Genomic DNA, 20,364 nt, shown 5'->3' on the forward strand with positions numbered 1-20,364 from the left:
TTGAGGCAGTATAGTTCAAATATGTCTCACCTAGAACATTAAGTCATTGTTTTGACCTGGTTATATATGGGAACAATTATTTATAATTACATGTATTGCCTCATCTTATACCCTACATTGTTAATTATTAGCCTTATAATGTGTGTGGAGCTTAAAGAATAGGTTTTATTATTTTAAAGTCTGTCTTAAAACAACAGTCAAGTCTCTATATGAACACTGAGAGGTTTTCCTCACTCTAATCATTCCTCCTGTTTATACTGGCACTGCAATGGAAGCATGGAATGGAGAGGTCTAATTAGGCTGAAAAGATCTGTTTGTATGGCCCTGAGGTAGTTTTTGTTTATTTATGCTTGCACTCTTGTTTTTAGCCATTCATTTACCTTTTTTATGTGGATACACTCTGAAAACTCTTTTAACACACTCACTAACTCACATATATAGCAGCCTGCAGATTCTCCACCAGGGGGAGCTGTGAGCAGCTGTTCTTTGCATCCATCATTAGTCATTAAAACAAAGATGGACTGACTTTTGCTGCAGCCTCACGTGGTTTTAAAAGCACCTCCAAGTGTTTGAATGTATATATTTTAACATTCAAACCAAAGCATGTTCAATGTGTGTTTTTATCTCCTACTAGTAATGGACTTTCGAAGCATTTCGTTTTTCTTTATATTATATTTACCACCATCACAGGCCATGTTTAACACTTCCTTCTCACTGTGTGACATTATGAGGAGTAGTTCATTATCATGTGCCTGGTAGAATCCAGACTATGCCTAATCTTGCTCCCTCCAGAAGGGCGGGGGCGGTGGGGAACGGAGAGGGGCGCGTTGACTTGCAATGGGTCTCATGGTGCATTCAGGGCTCCTCGTAAATTTACTGTTACTTAAGTTTAAAAATGTACAATTCGTTACATTACAAAATAATACTACAATACTACAAAATTAGAGCATTTTATTGATTGTGGCTGATTTTAAATGCCTGTTGTGTTGTTGATTGGATATTTGAAGATGACAGACGTTTATTTGTTAGTTACTATCTTCTGCCATTTTACTGACAAAATGATGGTCAGATTAATTGACGATGAAAACAATTTTTAATTGCAGCCCTGGATATGTGTTTGATATTGTTAATAGTCTTATTTCACATGTATGTGCTGTTTAATTGCCTGCACATTGGTAGCAGAGTACAATACATTACATACACAGCAAATCTCGAAACATTGACTGCACTGCTTCTTCACACCAGCACCTTGGTCAGTATGGAGGTTACCAATAGAGGTTAAATGATAGATTCACAATTCAGTCAGGTGATATGTGTGTCATATTCACATATGAACAGTGAATGAGGTTTTCCTCGCTTTAATCATTCTTCCTGACTATTAAAGGGTACCCTTCAAATGTGTTTTCAATGTAAGTGATGAAGGCCAAAATCCCCAGTGTCTTCATGTTGTCATTTTGTGAAAAAATGCATTTAAAGGGTTATCTGAAGCTTATGTGAGACTGCAGCAGTCTGAGTTAGTCATATTATGTGGATATCTGACACATTTAAAGTCTTTTTAATATCAATTTCCCTCTTTGTGATTCCTCTAGTGTGAGCTGTAGAGCTGCAGAGGAAGGATAGTAAAAAAGAGGGACGTTGGCACTAATAATATTGTAAGAATAATGTTGAAAGATATCTACTTGATTTGACTCATTTGGACGACTGAAGCTTCTTATTAGCTTCAGATAAACTTTAAAATACATTTATGCACAGAAGGAGGGCTGTGGATTTTGGTCCTCCATCACTTATATATCAAATACATTATGAAGGGATCTGCTAATAGTCAGTATGAACAGGATAATGACATTAAAAAACTGTATTGTTGTTCATTTGGATGCCTGACTGTTGCTTTAAGACTGTGAACTTATCCTTTAAAACTAGTTTGTCCCAAAGCTTTCTAGACTTTTAACTTGTTAAATAACGATTGAATAAATGCACTGGGACAACAACTACAATGTAAACTGAGTTGATATCATGTTGAACTTTATATATCTTACCAATGTTCCCACGATGATTTCTGCGAACTAAAATATCAACAAAAAAGACACTATTATCACATAAATGACAGGATAAAGCCTTGAATTACATGAGCTGGTGCTGCTGGACTATTGCATGTAAGCAACTCATTTGGACGATTGAAGCTTTGGAAGCGTGTCTGTTCCCTCAGCCCTATGTTCCCTCAGCCCCATGTTCCCACAGCTCTATGTTCCCACAGCGCTATGTTCCCACAGCTCTATGTTCCCACAGCCCTATGTTCCCACAGCTCTACGTTCCCACAGCGCTATGTTCCCTGGGCCCTATGTTCCCACAGCGCTATGTTCCCTCAGCCCTATGTTCCCACAGCTCTATGTTCCCACAACCTTATGTTCCCACAGCCCTATGTTCCCTCATTTTCATAATAAAATAAAGAATTCCATCTGTCTTTCAAGCATTTTCATAGATGAAAACACAACAACACGTTATGTGCATTAGAGAATGGCCATGCCTGTGCTGTGGGAATGTAGAAACATAGGGCCAAATTTTGATGGGAGGAACATTTCTTAGAAATGTGGGAACATAGTCCTAACCCCAAAGTTTCATAATTAGCTTCAGATAAACTTTAAAACACATTTTTGCACAGAAGGATGCTTGTGGATTATGGCCCTCATCACTGACATTATAAGTGAATTATAAAGGGATCTTCTAATAGTCAGTATGAAGAAGAGGAATGACTACAGCAAGAAAAAAAATATATTAATGTTAATTTGGGCTCTTGACTGTTACTTCAAGACAGACTTTAAAATACAACAACAACAACAAAAATCCATTGTGAATCCATATGTTAATTCTGACGTTTGCGGCGGTACGTGAACGCCTCACCCTGCTCGTCCCGGGTGAACGGCGTCACAGGCTCGATGTGTCATTTCTACGGATAAATAACGGAGCGTCGGTCCCGTCCCGTCTCCCGAGCACAGGATAATGTTTGACAACCAGCGTTAGTCACAGTATTGTCCGTGCACTGCCGCTCTGTCTCACTGTCCCCGGCTTTCATATTTCAGATGAGGATGATGCTGGTGATGAAGTCTGCGGCGGGAAACATGTCTGTTATCGCCTCGGCTTTGTGGCTCCTTGCCGTCGTCCTCTGCTCATCTCCGGGTAAGATTAAGGCTCTGCATCCAGGCCGCTCCGCTAGATAACAGTAGCCCTGCTTTTTTAATTGCACAAACATTATTGATGTGCAACAGCAGACTCAGCCAGTCCCTGCAGTATGATCTCACGCTGCTTTCGGGCTGTTTACCTGTGTGATCTCTCTTTAACCTCGATGTTTATTTCAGGCCTGTAATTAAAACCACCGGTCTCTGTCTGTTCTCTCTGTGAGCCGGTCTGACTGGTTTTATATTTGTTTAAAATGTTTTGTTTTTTAAAATGTTTGTTTAAATAGGAAAATAAATGAGTTGCTTGCATGCAATAGTTCAGCAGCACCAGCTCATGTAATTCAAGCCTTTATCCTGTCATTTATGTGATAATAGCGTCTGTTTTGTTGATATTTTAGCACTAAGTTTGCAGAAATCATCATAGCAACATTGGTAATATATAAAGTTCAATATTATATCATCTCAGTTTACAGTTGTTGTCCCAGTGCATTAATTCAGTCGTTATTTAACAGTTAAAAGGCTAGATAACTTTGGGACAAACTAGTTTTAGTCTTAATTAGTTTTAAAGGATAAGTTCACAGTCTTAATGCAACAGTCAGGCATCCAAATGAACACCAATACAGGTTTTGTAATTTTATTATCCTGTTCATACTGACTATTAGCAGATCCCTTCATAATGCACTTACAATGTATGTGATGGAGGACCAAAATCCACAAGTCTCCTTCTGTGCATTAATGTATTTAAGTTTATCTGAAGCTAATAAGAAGCTTCAGTCGTCCAAATGAGTCAAATCAAGTAGATATCTTTCAATGTTACAATATTTTTACCCCGTTCCTCTACAGCTCACACTAGAGGAAACACAAAGCGGGAATCTGATGCTAAAAAGACTGTAAATGTGTCAGATATCCTCATGATATGACTAACTCAGACTGCTGAAGCCTCATATAAGCTCCAGATGAACCTTTTAAATGCTTTTTTTGCAAACAATGACTGTGTGAACACATTGTGGATTTTGGCCTCCATCACTAACAATGAAAGCATATTTGAAGTAGATCCTTTAATAACCAGTTTGAACAGGAAGAATAATTACAGTGAGGATAAACCCTCTTTCAGTGTTCATATGGACACCTGACTGTTGTATGCAGCAGTGTAAACAACTTAACTTAGAAATAATAACAGTCAAGAATAATATGTGCAGGGTGAGTATTGTGGATCCCAGCAAACCTCAAAGGTCATCATCCAAAATTAGTCTTAAGAGGGTTAGGAGCCAAGTCTAAAAAGATCCTGACTAAACGCTGTCCTGCAGACGTCCTTTAATGGAGCTTTCCTTAGTTTAATATAATAAAAAAGTCCTCAGTTAAACAAGAAAAAGCAGCTTTCTGACTTTAATTATGTTTTATTTACACACAGTATTCACTCAGATTGTATAGTTCAAGATACTCTGAGGGAAAAACCCATATTTAATGTAAAAGGTGGTGTGACCAGGCTGTAATTTCGTGGGTCTTAAATCCAACATTGTGGGAAACAGAATTATACAGATTCCCTACACCTAAGTTTAGGGGTTTATATGTGTTTATACTTATAAAAAAAAAAAAACAGCATATCTTTCTCGGTCTCCAGTTTTAGGTATTATTACTCTACTTTTTTTGTGTGGCTTTTTAGAAAGAGTCCACATGTTCATGTGATGATTAGATTTTAGTTTACAGTGACAGAAAATATTCAAATTACTCAAAGGGCAGCCTTCAGAAGATGAAACTATTTTGATAGTAATGAATTGGATTGTTGAGGTCAGTCTTTAAGCATGAGTGTTAAACATTTGATGCTACCATGTGTTCACATGTGATCATTTGCTGCCTTTTCTGTGTCCCTTTTACAGTAAATTGAATTTTTGGGGTTTTGTTTTGTTAATCAGACAAAACTAGAAATTAGTTGATGTCACCTCGTGCTGTAGAAACTCTTTTTCTACTGTTGCTGCCTGATGTTTTACAGACCAAACAGGCAACTAATAGCAAAAATAAATGACATTTTAACTAATAATTATTAAACGTATATTGGTTACACTGTTTTTTTTATTTCAGATAAGTCCTCTAAATGATAGATATATTAGATATCTGTCTTGAGCCCTCATCAGTTTTCAACCTTCTGCCACGGGGAGTCGCTGAATAATACATCACGACTGTGTTTGGCCTGCAATATGAAAGACGTGAAGAAAGAAAGAGTCCATACACGTTCAAATTAAATATTTGTTTTTGTCTCGAAGACAGAACAAAGTAGCTAACCGTACATGAACAGTCAAAAAAACATCTCGCTGTGAAAACGTGTGACGAAACATAAAACAACGGCATGTCTGTAAGAGTTGAGAAACACGAATAAAGAAAACGAATCTCATAGCAAAGACGCAGAACCCCAACGTGCTGCTTTCCTTCATTCTTTCTCTCTCTCTCTTTCTCTGCTTCTTTTCTTCTCATTGCCCTCTCTGATCATCACGTCAACCCCGCCTCACACTTTGTTTTTTGCTCTTTGCAGTCAGCGGGAATGAGGACTGTTTGTGGTACGTGGATAAAAACGGCACCTGGCACAACGGCTTCGACTGCCCTCTCATCACGTTCTGCTGCGGGAACTGCCACCGGCGCTACTGCTGTCTGGACGCCTTCAAGATGATCACAGAGCGGGAGCAGAAACGCTGCATGCTCTTCCAGTTCAGGTGGGGGCAGCAGCAGGGTTTGTTGTTTTTTTGTAATTTAATGACTTATTTATTTATCTACTTAACACCAGGAGTCAGTGTTTGTATTCATAATTCAAGGCTATCACTGCAGGATCGTTTATCTTTGATTTCCATGAAGCAGACGAATACTCTGATGTCTGTATAAAAGATATTTGGTCCATACACACCTGTGAACATAAATCTAAACATACATGGCATATTCTACACTCACTATACTACTTGGTTAAATATAAATAATGTATTTAAATGCTTATTTGATGTGCTGTAGGGACTTTTTCTTTTTAGCATTTTACTGGAACTGAAATAATCAGGGAAATAATGGATATGTTGATTAACAGAAAATGAATCTGCAACATCGATAATCAATGAATCGTTAAAGTAAATTATCAAACAAAAATGTTCTCATGTGTGAGCTTCTCCAATGCGAGGATTTGATGCTTTCTCTTGTTTAGTTGTAAATTAAATCTGTTTTAGGTTGTAGACGTTTTGGGCAAGAGGTCAGTTTGAAGAGGTCACTTTGAGCTCAGGCTGTGTCATTTTCCTCCTATTTTCTGATGTTTTATAGGCAAAACTATTACTGGTAGTTTGGATTGGGGAAAAAATGTTTGAGGCAAATGATCACAGAAAAAAGGAAATATTGTGAAATATAGAAACATTAAATTCCAAATATATTGCAAAACATATACTGTTAATTAGATCATTTATGTTTCAGATTATATGTAACGTGTCTGAAGTGATTGATCCTCGTAAAATAGTATATAATAATAATAATAATAATAATAATATATAATTGACAAAATAATATGAACTCTCAAGGTCCACTTACAAGCTTTATTGAAATTTTCAACTGCATCTCATGGTCTTCATCAGTGAGTGGAGCCGGGCTCCTGCGTCATCACGTCACTTGTAATAACTGGATCTTGTATAGCTGCGAGCTAGCTCCATTTGCAGATGAAAACCAGGAGAGGAGAGGGAGATGAAAGCCCTCAAAAAAGCTAATAAATGGGAGTTGAGTTGGGATTATTTTGACACATATACTGTGACAAATTAAATCCAAGTTTAGCAGGAAAACTATTTATAAATTGATAATTTATTTTAAATCTCAACACATTTTTTGATTTACTTGACTAAAAGTTTTATTTATTATGATGAACTATGATGAATTTGTTTTATTGTGTCCACAATCCAAAAATCCAAATTGTTTATCATGTAAACAAAAATAAACTTTATTTATCCTACATGGTGAAACTTCAATGTCACAGTAGAAAAAGAGTACAGATATAGAATATAAATAACCTTTAAAAAACTATAATACTTTGTACACTATTAGCATTTATTATATACATGAAAAAGCATTAAAAAAAACAGTAAGGTACAACACACACCATATATAAATACTAATAATCACAAATAAAGTGAGGATATTAAGAAGGTGTAATAAATAATTAAATAAGAATGGTGGGTCAAAGTGACTTGTTAATGTTAGCAGTGATAATATTGTCTTTGTAAACATGAAACAGTTTTATCTCATGATGGTATTTGGATTATGGAGATAACGTCATGTACAAGGTGATTTAAATATAGTAGGGACAACATTTTCTGGGCGTTGTATAAACAGATTAAGAAAATGTTTTCCACCATCGTTGTGCAATCTAACACATTTTATGGCAAAAGTCAAGACGCTCCCAAATGACTCTGCTTTGGTCCCCACAGTGTCTCATTAGTTGTTCTATCACATCAACTATTTGTGCGCTCGGTGGTGATTAACACCAGCGAGTCCCCTGTGAGGGAAGGTGATAATGCTGCAAGAGGTAAGCTTATACCTGAGAGGCTGCAACATGGCAGATCTCCTCCACAGCAGCAGCCACACTGGAAACCATCCATCACTGTACAGTAACGAGCAGACAACTTGCTGCTTATTGAGCCCGATGGGAGATCGGATCAGTGGGCGGCAGAGGCTGAGATGAAACCGAGAGGCTTTGTCGCTTTGCTGAGACTATGAGATTTTTGAGTGTGGTAGAGGGAGAGATGCTGCGTGTGCTGCGTGATGCTGGATTCAGGTGGGATTTCAGGGTCAGTCTGTGCTTAAACAGCACGAGTGAATCAATAGCGTCTCCTCGCTTCACATCACAGCCATTCTCTACTTTAATCTTCTCTAAAGTGAGTCACAATTAGGGAGATGTGGAGAGGTGACAACATGAGGCTGGATGATCAACGTAAGAACAGGAAAGCTTTGTAACTTAAATCCTCTCCTCTCTTCGTTCTCTCCTCTCAGCCCGACGACTTTAGCCGGCATCGCCTCCTCCGTTCTCCTGTTTGTGGCCATCATTGCGACCATGGTCTGTTGCTTCATGTGCTCCTGTTGTTACCTCTACCAGAGAAGGCAGCAGAGGGGCAGGACACCTTATGAGGGTAAAACCTTTACCTGTTTCCTCAAGTTTGTCCACATAGACATACGATTACAGTTTCTCTTCACAACAGTCTGGTTTTTTTTCTGACCCTCAGCCCAACAGATCCCCATGGCCAGCTACCCAGTGGAGCCCATGTATGACGCTTATGGAAAGCCATTAGGACCCTCTGAGTATCCACATGCAGGTTATCCAATGGCACCGCAGTATCCAGGTATGCCTCCACAGTACCCAATGATGCAGCCCGGACCGTATCATCCACACCTGATGGATCCTGCATACAGCCAGGGTAAGGTCAAAGAGTGCTGTAAAGATTTCTTGCCATGAAATTAAGTCTAAATTATGTTGGTAAGTTGTGTTTGAGAAACATATTTTATTAATGACATATGTTTTTGGAAATCTTTCACTTCACTCACACGGCCAATTAGTAACTACTTAATTAAGTGGATCTGTTCATGATATATCATCCTTTGGATTTGAAATCCAGCAGGGGATAATGGTTCAAACTTCAGGTGTTTTAGCTGCTTATTAGCTAATATATTTTCATTTATTTTCATTTTATTAAACGGTAGATACTACAAACAGTGCAGTCTACACATTTCATCATTCCACGACCCCAGGTCACACACTATAACATAAGAACAGGCTGCATATAACTTTGAAACGTACACCACCCTCACGTCAATAATCATTCTTTTTTAAGATTCAAGATTTAAAATGTATTTATTGTCATTTGCATACTCAGAAAGAAAGGAGATATTGTTTCTAATTAGCTCCACTCAGTGCAAGTAGAGTAAAGTCTGTGTGTATGTGTGTATGTGTGTGTGCATGCGTGTGTGTGTGGAGGGGGCACCGTCTGTTTAAAAGCCTTAAAGCTTGTTGGAAGAAGCTGTTCAGGATCCTGCTTGATCAGCAGCTGCTCCTTTACTTCTTTCCAGTCGGCAGGAGGGAAAACAAACCGTTGTGATATTTAAAAAAAAAAAAAGAAGATATTTACATCAGGGTCACATTGTCTGTGGTAGTTTACATATCTTGACATATATGACAGTATACACACTCTGCATTGTGCTATTAAGTTACTTTGACTTGGATTAGACAAACGCACATTTGACATTTTATCTTGGTTTACTTGAGATGGAAATTGTCGCCACTCCTCGGTTGCTTGTTATAGAAACTTGTCCCAGTACAACTTTTCCACTGACTTTTATTGATGCAGTTATAATTTATGATAATATTTCTGAGACTCTGAATACTTCCTCACCATACTATAAAACAACTGATTAGTTATAATGGAAGCTATAGATAAACAATAGTTGAATTATATTAAGCTTCTGTAAGTTTGCTAGTTCAAATTTGTGTTACATTTGTTTTTTGTTTTTTTATTTAAAACATCTGTTGTGGGTGAGTTCAGTCACTATTTGTAGTAGTCTTTACACTTGAACTTCAAATCAAACCATGATGGCCAATAAACTGTTAGCCCATAACTTTAAAAAATACCCTTTGTAGGCTTCTTTTGTGGTTTCATAGATATTGATTGTTATCAGAATCCTTTAAATATACTGAAGACTTTCTATTTTATTTTTCAGCCCCTCCACCTTACTCTCCACCTCAGTATCCTGGTCATTGATGGGCTCGTCTACACACGTGCACGCACATACACCCACACACACACAGACATACGCGCATACACAGTGGGAAACAACGGCAACAGAGGGAAATGACTGTTTGAAAAGGAGACGGCAGCCCCACTCTCTCTCACATACACACTCATACACACTAATAAATGCTACAGTTTGACTAGCAGTGGTTCGCCTGTAAAAGCTAACAGGAGGCACTTTAAGGGTTTTATTTTTATGTTTATTTACAACGTTGTCCTACTTTTCTGGAGGATTTACATAAGTCACATTGTGTTCTGCAACCTGACGCCTGATCGCTCCCAGCGAGTTTCACAGAGGGTGTCACACATCCCCAAAGTGAGGAGGTATCCGGCTGCCGTCACGACACTCTGCTGCTCTGACGCGCTCACCTCAGTGACTGGGCGTCACCTGAAGACAGGGCTCATTATTGTGTAAAAGAGGAGTCAGAAGGGATTTACAAAAATGTTCATTGACTCCCTCTTTATTTATTAAAGGGAAAAAAATACTTCCCCACTTTCGTTAAATTTGAATAAATTGATTACTGCCTAAGGACACATTCCAGGTCATCTCGACCCACATTCTCCCAATATGATTACATGATGTCTTTTATCTGTATTAGATGTTTCTTTTGTAATGTGGTGGAGGCTAAAGGGAGGCATGTTTGATTCAAAGCTAAGGTGATGTGTCTGGATCGTAGGCAGTGTGAAGCTGCCTTTACATCACTTAGATGGCTCAGTGGATTTTTCGGTACTTCTAATCCTCTGCAAGAAGCCTTTAGTCGCCTCTTTGACTCTTCTTTTTCATGTCTGACTCGACTCCTTGCTTCAAGGTTGTGCATTAGCTGCGTTATTCTAATGTAACATCCCAACATCAGCATGCTACCCAAACATCTGTCTTCTCCTGCTTATTTTCCTTCTTCTTTATACAAATTAAAAATTTATCTCTAGATTAATCCTGATTAACATGCCAGATAGGATGTTTTTACAGTGAAATCCATGTTAAATGTTTTATTTCTTGTAACATATCAGGTCAGGGGAACTGCAGGTCATGCTGCTGGATTAAAACAAAATGTCCCGCCTTACAATAATTAACCGTGAAGAGAGGAGGAGAAGGAAAAAAAGAGATTAACTATTTAAAAAAATATTTTGTAAATCTGTTCTTCAGCTGAATATTTTATGATATTGTAACAAGTTATTTTAAACCTGTAATGTTATTGTAACATAAGATATGATGTTTTAAACATTTTGGCATCTTTCCATTTGGTATTTATTATTATTATTGAGGTCACCTTTTACTGTGAACGGGTTCTTCTCACCTTCTGGAGAAGCTACAAAGCCAAAAATCACTACCGTTCAAAAAGTTGATCTGGTTGACCTCTATTATTGACCTCTCCATGAAGGAATAGCTGGGACATTTTGGGAGATATTCTTAGTTGTTTTCTTGCCAAGAGTTAGTTAGATGGTAAATATAAAGGTTATATTTACAGCACAGAAGTGAGAGCGCCATTGATCTTGTCTTCTAACTATATATGTATATGTATTTCCCAAAATGTTGAACTATTCCTTTAAATTTTCACTTCCAGATTTCAGCTCTAGTGAGGTCAGAGCCTGTAACCTGTATATTTATCTGTCACTGGGTCTAGTTTAGCATCTGGGCCAGAAAGTCACAGCGCTGCGCCCTTTTTAAGACAGGGTGTTGATGTAATTGTTAAGGTATTGAACGTCTAATCCTAAATGTCAAATGAGGCACATAATTAAAAACACAACAAACCCGCTCTGTCATGCTGTTCGGAGAAGCCTGGGCTTTCTCAAACCTTTCCTCCAGACTTTGCTGTATCTCGTCTCACTGCAGAACCATGCAGTGAATCAGACGAGAGGTATTCCCCCCAGAGTTTACAGCATAAATGATTTGTTGAGCCTTTGTAAAGCACAAAGAGATTACTGGAGTTTTCTTTGTAAGATGCTTTTCATGTAGTTTGACATAAACTTGTTCAAAAAACGTTTCTGTCAATTTGTGCTTCTGACCAACTCCATGAGTGTGTTTAATGAAACTGACATCAATTGCGAAAATAACTTGTCTAGATATGGCTTCTTTTTTTGTCTGTTGTCATATGGATGGTATGACATTGTAATATAAAGTGAGTGAAAAGTTTTTATTTCTATTAACATAAAATTTAACTTTGGAATGTAAAAACAGATTTGTCTGCTGTGTCTTTTATTGTATTTCTTTTAATGGGGACAGATTTTTCCTAAAAGTGTGTATTGACATCATTTTGACCACTAGATGTCCATATTTACCTCCAGAGAAAGTTAAATATGTTCAAATGAATTCATGCCCATAAAATATTAACATGACATATTTGCACTTAAGCCTGTGTAACATTTGATTGTATAGTTTGCTTTGCAACTGCAACATGTACATTTTACATTTTTATATATTGAAAATTTGTACAACTCACCTGCACATATACACACAAACATTATACATGTATTTATATTTTTCTAAGTTGTTTTATACTCTTATTGTAATTATTATTATTTTACTAGACATTTAGCACAGCCTCAAGACTATAACACCCTTTCATTTTACTACACATATAAACTGAGCTCTGAATCTTACTTTTAACAAATAATTAACATTGAGCTGCTGCAAAAGCAGAAAGATATGTTTTAATCCAACCCCCACCCCACTTAAAATTAGAAACATTACGGAATAACTAATCAGGAAGTGGTCTCAATATAAATATGAATTGTGTAATAGGAAGTCTGTGTAACTCTGCTTGGGCATCTCTGTAAACTTCAGCCCTTCCCATTACCTTTAAAGGAGTGTGCACCCTGAACTAAATATGGACATGCACTTTCACAGGATTTCGAAGAATGTCCCAGCCTCACAGTCCACTTTGATGATTTGAGCCTCTTGCAGTTAGTCACTGGTACCCCTCACTGCAAGAGCCTGAGCCTCTTTGCACCAGGATTGATGCCTCTGGTGGCTTTTTGGTGAGCAGGACGTGGCAGGACAGCAGGACATCAGCTTTGGTTTATGGGAATATTCAACCTCTTGCCATAGGAGAGAAGTTACAGAATAATCTGATTTTCAATAAAGGAATACAGTGTACTAACACCATTAGCACCTCCAAAGAAATCAAATTCTTCTGTTCTTCTCCACGGGTGTAGCCGTTACCCCAGATTTTTAGGCAACTATGTCCAGGAGAAAAATGAGAGGCCTGACCCGTACAGGTCGTCAGGTCAGCGAGGACCCAGACCTGGACAACCTGCTGTCCACCCTCTCCCCTGAGGAGGTAGAGGAGCTGGAGAAGGACATGATGAAAGTGCCAGACAACCCAGATGAAGGGAAGGTCATCGTCCAAGGGGAGAGCCAGTCTGCGCAGCCACCAACGAGCAACAATGTCCAGGATGCTAAACGGGACTCTCAACGGGAGAGTGACACAAAAAAGAGGCTCAGTCAGAGGGAACAGTCCATTGAGGTATGATCCTGAATCCTTAAACTGATTCTGCTTTACTGGCAGTGGCACCCATGAGTGTTCTGTGAACTTGAAGTACAATCTGCATGTTTTTAAGACCCCTCACTGTCTTAAAATGTTTATTTTTGAGCTCCTTCCAGCAGCTTTTAATAAGAAAAAAAGACTACAGATAAAAATCAGAGGAGTTTATAAAATCAGCATTACATAACACCCACTGTCCCAATGTATTCTAATAATAGCTTTGTGTGCTGTTTTTCATTACAATTGGCCAACTCGACCCCCTGTACCCCAAGACCATCAGCTCATAAATAGTCGTCCCAGGAGTTAGCTTGTATGCCAGGAAAAATACTGTTTTCCCTTCTGAGACTTGCTTGCTTACATCCATTTCACATTCTTTAATCCTCCTCTCACAAGCAGAGAAACATGCAGGCATGTCTACTATTGCTGTGACATGCTTGAAAAGTTACTGGTCTATACATATTTGTCACAGTGCCCTCCCTGGCTGAGTGTCAGGGAGCCAGATTTCTAGCAGTTTGTGTATTTAAAGGGGAGGCACTTCAGTCGATGGAGCTGCGGCCCTGCAGAGCTTCTTAATCCCGGCCTGATGGAATTCCTTGGTTGATTGCTCCTACGCTCACTGCCTTTTAAGGATACATCTGCCAGGGCCACGGCCTCACACAGCAAAACAGATTGAGACACACAAATCAAACACTTACCAAGCTACTCGCTGCAAAAGTATCCCTGTGCTATAAAAAATGGCTCCTTGTCCTTTTGCCGACTGTAAACACACATGCCATATTGTGTCCGAGAGGCTGTGTGTGTTTACGGTGGGCAGATGGATGGAGAGATGTTTTACAGTCAAGGAATACAGTATTTGCTCAAGTATTAGCTTGGTTAAGTGTTATATCATATGGTACATATCTTGCAATATATACTGTATGACTGTAAGAGTAGGTTCTGCTTCACTTTATAATGTATTTACTGTACATCAAATATAAATTCAAAATTATGAGACTTTGAAAAGGTCTTTAAATTCTGCAAAACAGCAGCCTTTTGCTCTGATTTATTTTGGTTTATGACACTACTTTTTCTTCTGCACAAGAAAGTTTGATTAAAATAACTCTATTGTTTGCTTTTGATACTGGCATATATATAGCTGTACTTCCCAACAAAAAAAGCTGATATATTCAATATCACACTCATATTTGTCCTCCTACAGAGTGACCAAAAGAAGGAGAGCCGGAAGCAGGAGTACTTGAGGAAGATGGGCCTGAGCCAGGAGGGGAACGATGATGTGAAAGTAGGGTTACGAAGACAAGCTAGCCTGCTAAATGAAAAAGATACCAAGGTAGACGACAAAGACAGCAAAGGTCCTGACAGTTTGAAAGAGGAGCGAAGTCGGCTTTCAAGTAGATTCAGGAAGCAGGAGAGCAGAGAGAGTGATGTGAAAGAGGGGACCAGCGAAAAATTCAAACGTGAGGACAATAAGCTAAGAGATAGGGAGAGCACAGGTAGCAAAACAAAGGATATGATCTCCAAGTTACAGGACAAAAAAGACGACAGCAAAGAGAGGGAGACAAAAGAGGACTGCAGGAGAAAAGATGAAAGCAAAACCAAAGACATTATCTCAAAGCTACGAGAAAAAAGTGAAAAGGACGTAGGCAAGGAAAAAGAGAGAAGATCAGAGAATTTCAGGACACAAGGACTCGTCTCTAAAATGTTGGAGAAGCAGAACAAAGCACAAGAAACCCAGGCTCAGGAGAGTAAACCAGAGGAGAAGAAACCAAAAGCAGATGAGAAAAAAGCTGAAGATAAACCCAAGCCTGAAGTCAAACTCGAGCGACAACCATCAGTGAAGCCTGAAGTCAAACTTGAGCGACAATCATCCGTGAAGCCTGAAGTCAAACTCGAGCGACAACCATCCGTGAAGGGTGACGCGAAGGTGAAACGTGACAAGGCTGAAAAGAGAACAGACAGAGAAGAGTTGGTTAACCACAGTGACCACGTGAAAGAGAAGGACAAGAAGATCACCACAGAGAAGAAAGTAGAAGAGAAAACTGAAAAAGAGGATGGGAAAGGAAAAGTTAAAAAAGCTGAAGAAAAAGAGAAACTCGGAAACTGTGTGGCCAAAAACACTCCAAACAGCAAGAAAGAGGAAGAGGAAGATGAAGACTCTAGCATGTTTGACGAGCTGATGGAGCAGGTTCGAAGCAACGACCCCTCACTGACTGAGCTCAATGTGAACAACTCGGAGGTCATCAAGACGAAAACGCTCATGGAGTTCGCAGAGGCTTTGCGCAAGAATACTCATGTTAAGAACTTTGCTTTGGCGAACTGTCGAGCGGACGACCACGTGGCTTACGCCATCGCGGGCATGCTGCGCAGCAACAAGACTATCACCAGTGTCAACCTTGACTCCAACCTTCTCACTGGCAAGGGCATCCTGGCTCTCATTCAGTCCCTGCAACACAACGCTGTGCTAACCGAGCTCCGTTTCCACAACCAGCGTCACATCTGTGGCGGGAAAACCGAGATGGAGATGACCAAGATTCTCAAAGAAAACACCACCTTGCTGAAACTGGGCTACCACTTTGAGTTAGCCGGGCCCAGAATGACCACGACAAACATACTGAGTCGCAACATGGACCGGCAGAGACAGAAACGCCTGCAGGAGCAGAAGCAGGCCCAGGCCAACGGGGAGAAGAAGGGAACACTGGAGGTGCCGAAGATAGGTGGAGGAGGATCTCGGAAAAGCTCACCCAAACCTTCTCCCATACCCTCACCCATACCTTCACCAAAGCTGACTCCCAAAAGAGGAGCTGGAGGTCCTACTCCACCACCACCTCCACCTCCTCCTGGGGGTGGACCGCCACCTCCTCCGCCTCCAATGCTGAATATGGACAACTTGAGGAATTCTCTGACTCCGGTGTCGCAGAGGAAGACGGATGGAAAAAGCCCAGGTGCTAGTAAGAACTCAAGGGACCAACTGCTCGCCTCAATCAGAGGAAGCGACAAGCAACAACTCAAGAAGGTATGTAAGCTGCATTTCTGGATATATTTCCTCATCCACTGTTCATTCAGGCATACTTACATTTTATTCTTACCTCCCCAACAGGTACCGGTGCCAAAGTGGTTGCAGTAACATTACCTGTTGGAATATAAAGTGAAAAAAAGATGAAAGAGGGAGAACAGACATCTCACCACAGGTTTTTAAGGAGATAAACTCTACAATCCCCTCAGACGCAGTCAAAGTGCTGCGCTGTGGGACGTTCGGACGAAGATGAAACATGAGATGCCCATTGGTTGGATGACAAGCCCTCACTATGAGTTCTCCCCTCAAACACTGGACCAAAGGGACTCTGTGGAGAATGAGTATCGTAGGGGTCTCTATTAGCTGACTGCAGAGAGAGCGTTGAGTTTGTGGTTGTTTGTCTTCAGTTCATATTGACGCTTTGCTGGTTATTTGCACTAGGTAATATGACGCCGATCATATAACATGTTGGCTTGTGTATGCAGCTGAATGTGAGCAATGTTGGGAGTGTATGGCGAGCTTTAAAAAGAGTAACTATCAAATAACTATAAAATTTTAATATACAAAAGTCTATCAATGATATAGTGGACATTAAATTGACCATTTATTTATTTGTGGAGAGGGAATCCACTCCGTACTCATCAGTTGTAAATCTGCTCAAACTGGGAATTCTGAAATGGTGGAAATATCAGGGAATAAACAAACATGGCGGCCTGACTTAAGTAAATCACATTATCTGGGTAAAGAAATAACAAAGGTCACGGTGGTCTTTGATTGTGTCTCATTTCCAAATCGCAAGACATCTCAGGCAGAGTTTTAATGGATTGGAAAGCAGCCCAGAGGAATACTGGTGCATGATTGAAGAGTTTTAATATGAAAATAATTACATAATACTTTTTTAATCAGGAAGTGCAAATGGCTGTCCTTCTGTATCTGAAGATATAATTTGTGCAGAATAGTTCTAACCTGGGTGTTTTAATATCTTACATAACTTTTATGTAATACATCTACATGTCTTAACCTTGGGGGGGATTTGGAAAGCCATTACTGGCTTATATCAACCCTCCTGTTGATTTATGCCATTCTTTTAAGTGAATGTCATTTCTAAAGCAATTCAATGTGATAAACAAAACACAAAAAATCAGAGTGGCACTCTGCTGACAACTATGTGTTTTATCTAATGAATGATTCTCTGTCATATTTGATTACACATGCCTTTCTTACAGAGCCTGTATGTTTTCAATAAAAGATTCTGGTATGTTTGCAATGACAAGTCACAAGTGTGATGTGATGTTGTGCCTGGCTGATATCATTAAGTGAAGTTAATATGTACAGTGTATGGACAATGAAATACAACTCATTTTAAAATCTAAACCATTTCGCAATATTTTTTAGTACGATAAATGACGTAAATGTGTTTATTAAAATCTGCTGCCATTCTTTTTATGCTTTATATGAAATCCTCTTTGACAGGTATTTCCATTTCACTTTAGCTCTATCTGTCGCAAGGGAAGCATAATAGTTATGCACAATATATTCACATCCATATATAGATATATGTATCCACAGCTAACAACCATAAGCAGCATAAACAATATCTCCAGATTTAAAGTAGAAGAAGTAATTTGTTTATTGGGACCATGTACACTTTTAAACATAAATGCTTAAAGGACAGGACTTACACTCTATAGTCCTACTGTGTGTACCACCTGACAACTTATTTAAACTGATTTCAAGACCCTCTGCATCACTACACAAGTCTGTGCTTTTGCATCCAGCAACAAGGAGTATTTACACAATCCGTTGGTCTTTACATAACATGTTTAAGGCAGCAGGAAAACATTGGGAACTGTGTAGTGTCTATCCACCAGCTGGCAAGGCAGACTTCATCCTGGGTGTTCAGAGGAGGAGAGGAGAACAGCAGCAACAGGCCAGTTTATGTCTCCATCGCACTGCCTCAGCCTCTGCATCCATGAAATGCCTATATTTGGTCATTTCTCAATGAAGGCTTGCTCTGCAATTCATTCCTTTCTTGTTCCTAATAATGGGCTGCTGGCCAGCGGTCTGTCTCTCTCTGGCTATAGCTGCTCTCCTGACCAGCAGCACTGATCTGATGGAGGGAAAATGTTGAGATTACTGGTTGTCCAGTGCCAACAAAGGGGATCTTAGGGAGAACATGGTTATGATTTGTAGGCAGAAAACAGCACATTATTATATCAATCACTCAAAACTGCACCTGTGGCAATCACACTTTGTTCTTTGTTCTCTTGTTACTTTCCCACATTAAAATGTCTAGAAACAATATAACATAGGCTATATAACATACAATAAATATATATATCATATGTAATGTTGAGTTTAATACTTACATTATCCCAAATGTTTCAAACATTGTTCAAACCCAGAGAAATCTAATTTTTATTAAGATAACAGTCTCATTTGGTTGGCAGTCATTGGCGCCATATCCCCTTTGTGCATGCTTAATAACTTTTATATCCTGTTTTAAGACACATTTTTATGATATACTTTTTAGATATTGGTCAGTTTTAACTGTATCCTTAAACCGGATGAAGGATTTGAGTCATTGCATGTCTGGATCTTAAGTTATTAGAGAAACAAGCTGAGTAAACGTTAGCTGCTGGTCAGCTTGCAGCCACTCTGGATGTCCTGTGTTTGCCAAACAGCTTGGGAGAAATACTGAAACTACTTTATTCAGTGTTTTTTTCCAGTTTTAGTCACTCGGTCTGGAGGAGGCGTCCCAGTAAAAACCTCCTGAATGATGAACACTGAAGGAATCCTAACAGGGGTGGTTTTAGTGACCGCTATGGTGGTTGTTTAACAATGGAGACAACTCCCATGATCCCACGCTACATCACAATGTCAGATGGTCCTTTGTAATTGTTCTTATTGACAAACCCCTAGAGGCAGAAAATTACACACTGTGTGTTTAACTCTATGTTTAGGCTCCTTTCTCTCTGTAGCATGGCTTGATTTATCTTCTGTGGGGATTGGGGCTAAAAATACCTCATCAATATGTGATTCAAAACAAATTCATTCATTTACGCAACAGGCTCAATACCAGGTAATATAATACAGTTATTGAAACTAGATTTTGACACAGGAACCCTCTTCTCTTGTACTTTAGAAACAGTTTATATATTTTCAAACAAATGTACAGTTAATCACACCACAAGCTAATGTCAACACAGTGAATTTGGGGCTTAAGGCAGCTGCCTGCTGATCCAGCCTTGCTCTGTAGAAACCGCTGGCAGACATTCTTTTAATATTTCTGCTTCATTGTTGGCACTGGATCAACACATTCAAATAATTTCAACAACTGCATATAAAACGGTTTCATTTTAAAGGAGGTTTGAATCAGAGTAATGTTGCTACTGTAAATGTAAACCAGCCACCTCCTACGTATTACAGTAAAGACCTGCCATGTGGTACCATTCATCATAGACTCAGACAAACCTTCTTTTTCTTACTATTATTATTGCTAAATCACTGTGATTCTGCTGTTGCTGTCTGTGATGAAATGATACACTTTGTGACTTAATTAATTCTGTGTCTGTAAAGTGTGTCTCATTTGACAACACAGGTGTACCTCCTTCTCCCTCAAACTGGGCATATCTTCTTTGAAAATAACAAGCAGTTATCTTGTAACAACATCCATTTATTGTACCTCAAGATAAATATCTGTTTACACGGTATAACATCTTAGTCACTCAAAATTACAATTTATTTCATGTAAGTAGCACTTGGCTCCCATTACTGGATAAATCCAAACAAAATGTTGGCAGGCTTTATTGTGGCTTCAAGGATTTTTTTCTCTGCCATTGTAAGAGACAGACAAAAAACAGATTTTAATTAATGGTTAAACCTGATGACAGATATTGCCTTTTTTG

The 20,364-nt window shown here is 39.1% G+C and overlaps 2 protein-coding genes across 2 annotated transcripts; both read left to right on the forward strand.

Annotated features, from left to right (window-relative positions):
* The first annotated feature begins 2,962 nt into the window (after positions 1 to 2,962).
* Positions 2,963 to 11,437, forward strand: shisa4 (shisa family member 4). Its single transcript, XM_062416056.1, has 5 exons — positions 2,963 to 3,174; positions 5,701 to 5,878; positions 8,175 to 8,311; positions 8,405 to 8,596; positions 9,894 to 11,437. Exons 1-5 carry the CDS (start codon positions 3,078 to 3,080, stop codon positions 9,932 to 9,934), a joined length of 645 nt encoding a protein of 214 aa, XP_062272040.1. The 5' UTR covers positions 2,963 to 3,077; the 3' UTR covers positions 9,935 to 11,437.
* Positions 11,438 to 13,024: 1,587 nt separating this feature from the next.
* Positions 13,025 to 17,496, forward strand: lmod1b (leiomodin 1b (smooth muscle)). The gene is made up of 3 exons (XM_062415897.1): positions 13,025 to 13,428; positions 14,645 to 16,456; positions 16,541 to 17,496. The coding sequence occupies exons 1-3, from the start codon at positions 13,144 to 13,146 to the stop codon at positions 16,565 to 16,567; spliced, it is 2,124 nt and encodes a 707-aa protein (XP_062271881.1). The 5' UTR covers positions 13,025 to 13,143; the 3' UTR covers positions 16,568 to 17,496.
* Positions 17,497 to 20,364: the final 2,868 nt, after the last annotated feature.

This window comes from Scomber scombrus, chromosome 3, assembly GCF_963691925.1.
Source record: "Scomber scombrus chromosome 3, fScoSco1.1, whole genome shotgun sequence".
In the NCBI taxonomy this organism is placed as follows: Eukaryota; Metazoa; Chordata; class Actinopteri; order Scombriformes; family Scombridae; genus Scomber; species Scomber scombrus.